The sequence below is a fragment of the Habropoda laboriosa genome, unplaced genomic scaffold, assembly GCF_001263275.1.
Source record: "Habropoda laboriosa isolate 0110345459 unplaced genomic scaffold, ASM126327v1 scaffold257, whole genome shotgun sequence".
Taxonomy (NCBI): Eukaryota; Metazoa; Arthropoda; class Insecta; order Hymenoptera; family Apidae; genus Habropoda; species Habropoda laboriosa.
In genome coordinates, this window is record NW_017100369.1 from 306,786 (window position 1) to 317,715 (window position 10,930).

General features: G+C 45.9%; 1 protein-coding gene across 1 annotated transcript in view; it reads right to left on the reverse strand.

Moving 5' to 3' along the window:
• Positions 1–10,930, reverse strand: part of LOC108574790 (protein TANC2) — a 45,799-nt gene continuing 34,869 nt past the window's right edge. Inside the window, exons 2-17 of the mRNA XM_017937429.1 lie at positions 7,582–7,952; positions 7,069–7,192; positions 6,841–6,984; positions 6,586–6,726; positions 5,809–5,922; positions 5,293–5,772; positions 4,713–5,044; positions 4,354–4,632; positions 3,803–4,246; positions 3,494–3,700; positions 2,963–3,229; positions 2,566–2,861; positions 1,984–2,432; positions 1,605–1,906; positions 886–1,305; positions 1–333 (exon numbers count right to left, since the gene is read on the reverse strand). Of these exons, the coding sequence (XP_017792918.1) occupies positions 31–333; positions 886–1,305; positions 1,605–1,906; positions 1,984–2,432; positions 2,566–2,861; positions 2,963–3,229; positions 3,494–3,700; positions 3,803–4,246; positions 4,354–4,632; positions 4,713–5,044; positions 5,293–5,772; positions 5,809–5,922; positions 6,586–6,726; positions 6,841–6,984; positions 7,069–7,192; positions 7,582–7,952 (4,673 nt within the window). The 3' untranslated portion in view covers positions 1–30. The remainder of the gene's footprint in view (positions 334–885; positions 1,306–1,604; positions 1,907–1,983; positions 2,433–2,565; positions 2,862–2,962; positions 3,230–3,493; positions 3,701–3,802; positions 4,247–4,353; positions 4,633–4,712; positions 5,045–5,292; positions 5,773–5,808; positions 5,923–6,585; positions 6,727–6,840; positions 6,985–7,068; positions 7,193–7,581; positions 7,953–10,930) is intronic.

A 10,930-nucleotide genomic window follows, 5' to 3' on the forward strand; every position in this document is an offset into this window, starting at 1 on the left:
TCTTTTGTGAAAAGAATAAAATTATAAACTTTACAACTCCGTGAGAGTGTCGACCGACGCTCGTAGCCGAGATCTACTGATCACGTCGGTAGACCCTTTACTGGTCCCTACTTCGTCTAATCGAGAGATTATTTCGTCCCTCAGCGCGACGAGTACACGTCTATCTTGACGATTTTGCGGCGGAGCGATCTGTAACGCCTCTTGAACGTCCGATAAAGCGTCTTCCAGGTGGCCTGAGTCGACACGGGCCTTCGCCCTCGCGTAGAACGCCTCGTAGGACACTGGGCGAACTTTCAGAGCCTCGTCAGCGAGCTCGATTGCTTCCGCACATTCCTGCGTCAACAGATACGAAAAAGAAATTCAATCTTCGGAACTTAACTAATCTTGGAACAGCTCAGATTACACTTTTGGTGCACGAGACAATTTTAGAGCAGCTCAGATTAAATTTTGGGGACTCAAAATAATTTTAGAGCAGCTCGGGTTACATTTTTGGGGCTCAAACTATTTTAGAGCAGCTAAGATTAAACTTTTGGAGCTAAAATTAATTTCAAAGCAGCTCAGATTACATTTTTGTAACTCAAAACAATTTTGAAGCAATTCAGATTAAATTATTTAGAGTTTAATACATTCACTGCCACTCAACTTTTCGATCAATTTCGATCGACACACTGTCGACGATGGCACATGGAACAAGTGACTCTGTGTCGACGATGCTTCGACGTTGACAGCGAACGTGTTGAAACAACATTGGAACAGCACCGATTAAATTGTTCGGAGCTCGAAAGAATCTTCAAGTAGCACAGATTGAACTCTAAAGTAATCGATGCATCGTCCCGAATAAACGAAAGGGCAAAGAGACAAAGAGTTGAACGAACGGTCACTCACATTCATCTTGCGCTTGCATCGACTGAGATTGAGCAAGAAATTCAGCCGTAGTTGCGCAAACGTCTGCAGTTGCAGCATCATATGACCCTGCTCCTGTCCCTGACAGTCCTCTTCCGGCGACGCGGGGAATTTTCTGAGCGCGTACGCGTACCTGTGCGACGCCTCCTTCAGCCTATTCTTCCTGTACAACACGTTCCCGTCTTCCAATAATTTATTCAACAGTATCAAGAGAACGTCCGGTTTCCCAGCCGCCATCGCCCATGTGGCAGGACCTAATTTCGCCCCGCGGCGCAGGAAACACTGTACCACCGGTATGTTTCGACATCCGATCGCTCTGTCCAAAGGTCGCATTCCATGCAGATCGACGTGCTCGACCGCTGCTCCCTTCTCCAGCAACAATTGCACCAGCTTTGGATTGCCCTGGGAAAATATTGACCGGTTCGATCGTGCCACTGTGTGGTCTTTGAACGGTGTACCAGGTACAATCATCGACGAAGAAAAAGCGATAAATCTCAAGTGTACACCATGCAGAGAATCGTAAAGTAAAGCATGGATTAATGGAATGATAGCAGGGGTTGTAATAGAGACTGAATTAGAGTATAATTTAGCCAATTTTCTCGAACAATTCCCTTTAAACAATTATCTAATTTCACGATCTTGCTATATCTCTTCCAACGACTGTACCAAATCACGTAATTACAGTTCTTTAACATTCATACCTGGAAGGCAGCTAGATCCAAAGGAGTTCTGCCAGTGTTATCGTTGGTATTAACATCAGCCCCATGATCTATGAGATTCTGTACAGCAGTTAGCCTCCCTCTCACGCAGGCCCAGCATAGAGCAGTCATTCCCTCTTTGTCTCTGCTCTCTAATACTGATCCTTTGTCCAGGAATAATTCTATCAGGCTTGTGTGCCCCTCTGAAGCAGCTAGCATTAACGCACTTCGTCCGCCTGGGTCTCTGTGATCTAGCAGAGATACTGTATCGTCCAGAATAGTGTCAGTGCTACTTGACAGGGTTCCTGTAATTATGTAAATTCCCAAATGATAATTTCTAATCTTTTCAATCATTCGTCCAAAACAGGTTTACAATACCAACCCTGTAGAAGCCTCTCAGCAGTTCCCCAATGTCCCTCCCTCGCAGCAAGCATCAAAGGAGACAGTCCTTTCGCGTTCACAGCCTTTGGACTAGCTCCACGAGCCAACAAAGCGGAAACAGTGGCTGTGGAACCATTTGCAGAGGCAATAGTCAGTGCAGTCTCTCCTATCAAAGTGTCAGGACGATCCACGATCACTTCAGACATGTCTAATAAATATTCCACGATGGACTCGTGACCCTGAGCTGAAGCTGCGACCACAGCTTGCTGGGCAGCCTCTTCCCTCCCTATATCCTGGTTTCCCTCTGTCTCGTTTTCGTTGGTTGGGATCACCCAATCGCAGGCTAACAGGTAGCCAACTACCGACAGTCTTCCGTGTCTTGCCGCGTGGACCAAGGGACACTGGCCAGCCATGTCTGTGTGGCCCAAGGATGCTCCAGCAGCAGCCAACCTAGAGTGACGATTCTTTCAAAATTCTTGTCAAATGTAACGACGAAAGACACTCTCCAAAAAATTTCAAAATAGAATTTGTTGAAATAGTTTCAAATAAATCTTCAAATTTACCGAATTCATCGTTTCCTCACCTTCTGACGACGTCACAGTGGCCACGAGCAGCGGCCAACGAGAGCGCGGTGCATCCTTGACTGTTCGTCAGCTCGACATCCGCTCCAAACTCCAACAAAAGCGACACCATCTCGACAGAACCCTCGTGAGCGTACATACAAAGAGCCGGTGCATTTCCTAGATACTCGGTGATGTGATTCGGTGATGCTCCTGCCAGCAAAAGCAACCTAGACACCTTCACGTTCGGACTGTAGATGTTTCTCAAGGTGCACAACGCCGAGGACACGCATTCGGTGGACGATGCTAACCAGATGGCCTGTCGAAGCAATGAAATATTTCGTAATCTCTATCTCCGTTGTACGAGAAACACGTTGTTTCATCTGAAGGATGCAAATGAGGGAGAGAACAGGTGGTTACCTGTAGATCACGTGAAGGCCAACACGGAGCAACGCCTCTGTAGACGTGAGCCTTCAGTATATGATGACCCAATTCGAGGGCCTTATCACCGTCTAACGGTGCTTGCAGCCTGGACAGCCTGTACGCGATGGCCGCATGACCTAAACGTAGATCGCAGAGGAACTTTGTCGACTCCCCTTCATCCCTTCTCATCAACCACTCCCTGAACGACGGGTGGAAGAACATGTACGTGTTGTCCAGCCGTTTCACGAGGAATCCAGAGAGCATCTGATTGGTAAGACGGAACATGTGGTACATTAAATGGGCGGATTTGAATTATGAAAGAGAGCGTAGAGGCGAAAAGGGAACGTTCGATTGAGAGACTTACGTGGTCCACTCGAGGGCAGCGATAGGGAACAACGAATCGATTAGATATCGAGTAACGCAGAGTGTATGAAGTGTACACTTTAAAATAGGTTTGGGTGCCTATGGTCGTTCTTAGGGTTCTTCAAAACCAACTCGATCGAGATTTACTTGAAATAGTACACTCACTTTGAATCTCTGTAGAAAATCCTCCCACGAAACAAAGTGGTCCGTGTTCAGGGAGTTGACCGAGTAAAAGATTTCCGGTAAAGTGAGCGGATAGAGAGCAGCCAAACAAACACCTAACAGAGGTTGGACCTTGTCGAACGAAGTGGCTGTCGGGAATCTGAGGTTGAAGTGTAACTGGAAGATCTGAGCTAGCGAGACTGGCAGAACCTGGAACATCAATGGATACATGTTGATAAAGAAGAAAAAAATATGTATCACTTTATCTGTCGTGAAAGTTAGATACACGGTGAGATAGGAGAGCATGCTCACCTTGTAGCTGGCGGATTTAGCGACCAAGTGTCCGCTCTCGATAAGATCGAGCGTCAGCTTCGCGAAGAGAAAGCTGCCTCTAGCTAACGCGAGCAGATGCGAGGCAAATCTCGTCTGATTCGCACTGCACGACGATTCAGCCTTTCCATTTATCGACGCTGTCACGTTTGTCTGAATCGCTGGACTTTGGGACAGCCTGTAGCCTATGTAGTCTGATAAGTCTCTCGTCACGTTGTTCCCTGTATTGTCGTTGGGAGCTTTGTCTAAGGAGACTCTGGTGTAGGGTAGCTGTTTGCCGCATTCCAACAGTTGAGTTCTCACTGTGCACACGATTTTCAACCAACTGGGGAAGTTTGGCGCGTGCCTCGTGAGAAAGGAAGCTATGGTGTCGCCTCTGTCTGGCCTGTGGTACTCTGCCTCGCAGACGGCGTCGATTAGGATCACCTGGTGATGGAAAACAAGCGTAAACACATTTCACTGAACGTGGAATCTGTTAAATATCAAGATTGATGGACTGAAATTTTTTTTTGAGAGAATCGATCTTCTCTTACCATATTGGTGTCGGGCAGTCTGTTAGTCTTCTTCAACGTGGACAGAGGTTCGATGATGCCTCTAGAGAGAGCAAGATCTGGATCCACTGTGCACTCTCTCTGCGACAATGAACCTTGAATATGAGGTTCAGAGAGCAGATACTCCCTGTAGGAGATCAGTTGAGGAGCTTGGCACAATTGAGCGGCTAACGAGTGAATTAGGTCTGGTACCAGACAGGTACTGTTGTTATCTGCTTGGCAGAAGTGGTATGCTACTACATGGGACGCTAGTTCTCTAATCTGGAATCGTTCAACAATTTTTGATTTTTTAAGTAACCTTCAAAAGATGATGTTGAATATTTTAGAAGATATTTACGTACCTTCTCGTTGGTATAACGAATACTGGCGTGCAACGCTGAGGTGCAACTGATCTTCTCCTTCTCTTCACCCTCTTCGCTGATTTCAGACGGAAGTGGCTGCTCTCTTCTCCTTCCGAAGCAACTATGTTCCACTAATTGCAGAACTAGAGCAGTCTTCCCGGTTCCAGGCGATCCAGAGATCAAAACTCCGGGGCTAGAACCGTTTACCACTGATTCTAGCTCTTGGAGTAACCATTGACGACCGGTGAACAGGGGATCGGTTTCTAGTAGAGGTACTTCGAAGAACAGGGGCTTGAGGGTGAGCTGCGTTGCGTGGTGTTGCACGAAGCGTACTAAAATAGCAAGAATTTTTATCATATTAACTTCCTTTCTGACTGACAAAATATTCGTTAACCGTTCAGTGTTAAAATACGAGCTCTGAATTGTAGAAAAATAAGTCAAAGAGTAGAAATTCCACGAACTATCGCGTACCAAAGGTCTCACACGCGACACAGAAATTATTAATCAATTGAGATGACTCGTAAAGGTTGTACTCTATGGAAATCGAAAAACTTCCACTCAGAAAACTAATAAAATTTACATTTCGTATCGGCGGCTCCCTTGACGTTCCCAGCCCTGGCGGACCTCCTAGCGCAGGATCGTCTGTTCTTAAATTGCCCTAACTCGTCGCTCTGGCCAGGCTGCGAGGCGTTCACGGAATGTCTTCTAGGAGTTAAAGGACTCGAGCTGCCGTTCGACAAGCCCGAAACCGACACCGACATGGACATGGACATAGACGTAGATGCGGACACGGACGTAGAAATGGAAGCGAGGCTTCCAGCACTATCACAATCCCTAGATTTACTCTTCCCCTTCACCTTGGCCTTAGGTTTGATAGGACACCTCAACGCAGCCGCAGCCTCAGCTTCGCTGGATGTGCCGGTCAACGTGGAAACCGGACTGGTGTTCGTCGAGGCTAAAGTTTGCGTCTCGAAGCTTGTCAAACTGCTGAACGAGGCTGCCGAACTATCGTGGCCTTGAATAGGTTCTCTAGACTGGCATGCACCTGCACTCGAACGACCTGGAGCACCAGGTAGATCCGTGGTGTCCACGTTACTGCTCGCACGAGCGTGATTAGAACCTAGAAGGAGGCCTAGCCTCATATGGAGATCCGACTGTGAAGATTTCCTCGTCTTCGATGACAATGGTTTCACGCAACCACCTTCGTCATCTGTGAAAAGAAGAGAAAAAAAGGTTGAATTAAATAAGACGAAATTGTTTCCTCGATCAGGCCATGGAGTGTCGCAAATGTTTAGAATAATTCATATAAAATGAATATCGTCAACTGAAAAATTTTGAACGTCACAGCTAACTAGACAATATTTCAAATATTTTTGAAATAATAATAAAGTGTAATAAGCATAATATAATATGCTGAGAGTAATGAAAATTCTCTTGTGGCCTCCTGAGAGCAATATGCAAATCTGTCGTGGCGGTTAACGTGTTAATGAATGGATGCATAGATTTAGGAGTCACACAGAGGAACACGTGTATATTTTGCAAGATGCAGGGTACACTAAACATATTCATTTTATCATGAAGGATAAGTCTGGCCACCTTTCACAAGTCTCCTGGCTGAAAGGGTAAGATCGTGCTAGAAAACACACCACGCTGTGTAGCTTCGATAAATCTATGGAGCATGCTTCGATCTAATACTCTACTAAAAGTGTGAATGGGTAGAGGATGGTGCTCTAGCGATACACAAACGAGACATATATCTACTAGATAGGAATGAGATGAAAGAGAAGGTGTATTTGCTCGGATAAATTGGTCTACGGTGAGATCTAAGAACACACGAGGATGCACACTCGATTCTAAAAGTGTCTCTCCCTGCCTGTGACTTTGATGGTCGAGTCGATCAGCTGGTTCAGACCATCGTTCGTCGTCCCTTGACTGTTGCTCCACAACGATTTGATTTTCCCCAGCACTACACCCGGCCATCTTGACTTCCCCTCCCAAGACGAGGCCATCCAGGCTACACGCGTGCGTTTTACGATTATTAATTAGTGGAAGCTACCTCATGACTTTCTTTACACGGTGCATCATCTTGGTAAATGTGAAGCTTAACCGATAGAATGTTGAATTTTACCTGATAAGGCTGAAGGATTGTCGTTTGTAACCGGTTCCGGAGAAGATGCACCTCGTCTGGACGATCTTTGAGGCACGAACGAACTCCTGAGGACCTTCGGGTTCAGGAAGAACCTCTTCCTTTGATTAGGCGGGGTTGGACAACCTGCGAGGTTCATTTTATATTACAGTTTCGACGAATTACGTTTTTTTTATTGGATGATCGAAGAGGGATCGATGGTTTACGTACTCTGCGTCATCATTTGAAGCTTCTGTCGGCCGTGGGACGAGGAAGAGTCTGGGAGAGCCGGTGGTTTGTTCTTCAGACCCTTGACCATTCCCGCGGAGAAGATACTTTCGTCCGTGTCTCGCTGCTGGACGAAGAAAAAGGAGAAATTGAAGAGTTGGAGTAGATCCAGGAGTTGAAAGTTCCGTAAAACATCCCAGAATATATTTTAACATTTTTGCGACCATTCGAGAACTCCGACAAAAATCGGTCTCGATAGCGGGATAAATAGAAGATACTTGAAAAAAAATACTTCGATCAAGAAGATCGATACTTTCTAAACGTTCTAACAGCCGTTCCCTCGAATCCCCGCGTTTACTAAAGCACAATCAATCAGAGAGTGGAACAAGGATCCCGTGGAAACAATGGTTCTGCAAATGTCCTAGGCATTCCAACGTTCGAAGAGAGGCACACGAGCCTCTACTTGTATTCCGTGTGTAAGAAAGTGTTACTCGAGTTGACGATGATGACGCTTACGTGCATGACTCGTGACGGAAGATTGGCTCTCGTGGTGACTTTCGTACGAGGTCTGGGGCTGCCGCAGAGAGAGTTCACCGTTGATGACTCATCGATCCAGCCATCCGTGGGCGCGAGGATGGACATGGGGCCAGAGGAGCCGGTGAACCCCTCCCTGAAGGGTCCCTCGAGGCCGTCGTCGTCGTTGAAGTCGGTTCGGAGGCACAGAGGACATGCCTCGCTGCGAAACAGGCAGGAATAGCAACGCTCGTGGCCACACGAATCGATCAGCCGCCGTTTCTTCCCTTTATCGAACGGCATCTCGCACGAGGGACACGTCGAGCCACCCAGCATTCCCGTGGACTCCACCAGCGCCCTGATTTGCGCCAGATCTGCAACAGATATTCGATCGTTTCACATGGAGAATGGTAATGGAATTACCGAGTTGTATTAAGAATGAATTTCTTGTCATTTTCTATGAATTTTGGCGAAGTTTGACATAGGGCAATGTGGAGCACTCAATTTAGGAACATTTTCAATGTCCCTTTGATCGTGTCTGATAAAAATTTGAGGAGTAAGTTTGCCATTTTTCAGGCAGTTTGATAGAGCGTGACGTGGAATATTCTTAGTACTGTGTTAATCGCATTTAACCAACATTTGCTAAGAGAATCTTTCGTTTCCCATGAATTTTGGTACACCTGGCGTCCTAGTAATCGTATCTAATCAAAATTTGCCAAGTAAACTCGCGATCTTTCATGAATTTTGATAAGGCTTGTTATAGTGTAACGTGGAATATTCGCAGTGCTCTATTAATCATATTTAACCAACATTCGCCAAGAGAATTCGTCATTTCCTATGAATTTTAATATCCCTAGTATCCAATTAATCGTACCCGATCAAAATTTGCCGAGTAAATTTACCATTTTCCATGAAATTTGACAAGGTTTCATACAGTGTGAGGTAGAACCTCGTGGAACATTCCCAATACTCTATTAATTATATATAAACGAAATTTGCCAATAAAGTTGATCATTTCCCTTGAATTCTAGCATCCCTAATACCTCGTTAATCATATCTAATCGATATTTGCCAAGCAAATTTACCATTTTCCACGAAGTTTGTGACACAAAAGGCTCGCAGAGCATTCCGAATACCGTACTAATGGTATCTAACCGGCATTTACGAAGAAACTTGAGCATCAATGGAAGGATCACCCCGGTATACCAATCAGCGTGGCATTTAATGGCCCCGTACCGGTCGCATCCTCGCCCGGAGCCGTTCAATTACACAAAGCGATCGCAAGCGGTACCGCCCACGTCTTAACTGGCTCAACTGTTCACCGTGCTCCTATTAATCGTGCAATTTGCATAGCTCGCCTCATTCATCCGTGCTACTCTCTAACGTACGTTGAACCACTTCCAACGATTCACCGTTGTCATTCTTATCGGCTGCACACACACACTTTGTACTTCGTAAAGAAACAACTCATCCACGACGACATAATTTTGCAACAGTCGTGGAAAGGATCCCCATTAGCTCGACACAGCCATAAATTTCCCCCCTTTGGTGGATGACGAACGGTACACACAAACGAGCAATGGTTAGAATCGATCGAGCACGGGAAGAAGATCAGAAATAGAAGCGCCAGCACAGGTTCTCCGTGCAATGTACGCGAAAGAACGAGTGAGACAGAGATATAGAGATAGAGATAGAACACGTGAGGAGGTCTCCTCTTGACCTCACTTTCTAGAATCCTTTAAGTATATGGCGCCTTCTTCGACCACGGCTCGTTTATCCATTATCGATGAACGAACGCCGCTTCCCTGACACACGACGTGTCTCTACTAACCGAGATACCGTGTGGCTTCGTACAGATTGTTCGTGACAGATGGTCCTGGCTGTCAAATCGAACGATTCGCGATCCTCGTCTAGAAGTGGAACGTATGGACACGTTTTCGGTATACATATACCGGGTGGCCTGGTTTTTTCCGATCAAACTTCGCCAGTGCCTTCTGTGGGTGTAGGTGAGGAGAAAGTGTTATATACACATTTGTTGTTTGAAGCTTCGTTAAGAAGTTGTGACGGAATTAGTATGACACGAGACAAAAATGGCGCCGGCAAAAGTTACGTTCATACTTTCAATCACCTTATATCGCAAACACAGATTGTAAAGGCAGACTAGGTATTTCTAACATCTTTTTCTTTCTTATGACCGTGGAATATATCGACAAAGTTCGATCGGAAATAAATGCGACACCCGGTGTACACGTATCACGCGAATATCGCGATTTTTACCCTTTTCCGCTGAAAAATGGTCAATCGTGCGTTTTACAGTCGACAGAATATATGGACAAAGTTCGATCGGAAATAAATGCGACACCCGGTGTACACGTATCACGCGAATATCGCGATTTTTACCCTTCTCCCGCTGAAAAATGGTCAATCGATCGTTTTACAGTTTCGCGAACAGTCTTCCTAATGCACGGACAATTATCCAAAAAGACAGTAAGTCGTTTGACGTTTTAATTTCACGACTTCGCCGTACTTGTTCCATAGACTACGTATTTACCGAGGTTACTCTTCAATTACATCAAAGTGTTCCCTTTTACGAGAACACGAACGCTATACTTATACGAGACAGTAGCGTCTGAAACACTGCTATTCAGTTCGAATCCCATGGAAGAAACCTCGCATTAAACCGACCAGTAGATCGTGTCGAAGCGTGATTTCGCGCGAGAGGAGCTTGACGAAGGACGAGAAAAGGAAGTAATTTGGGTCGCCTCGACCCTTTATCCCGGTAAGTGAGCAGTCGAGGCAGGTGCAACACTCTGGTGTGCCTGGGTTACCGTAAGCTGGGTCAACGCACCCGACTGCGGAGAGAAGAGCACGGTTCCACGGTGAACTCGTACAACGATGTCGTTTTCTCCAGGACAGCGTCACTGATTCAACGCGTTTCCGCCGCGCGTGTATCCAGTTTCCATCTTCTCCGCATCGGCAGTTCCATGTCGAGAGTTATGCTCGCTAGAGGAAGCTCGAGAGCCACGGCGAAGATGTCGAAGGTCGAGGAAACGTCCATAAGGTGTACACACACACACACAGGTTAACACAGAGACGCGGTTTTTCTTTTTCTTTCGTTACGGTGATTCGAGTTTCTTTCCATCCCGCATCGGTATATCTAATTAATGGTGATCTAGTGACTTGTTAATTGCGTGGAATACCTGCAGGTGAGTGTACAGCGTTACACAACTCGATAAAACAGACTTTCCCTCGTGGATTTGTATATTACAACAAAATACTGTCGTGGTGTACCGTCGAGAATATAATTTTAATAAAAATAAAGGATTCTTCTGATATTTTAAATTCGAGGGTT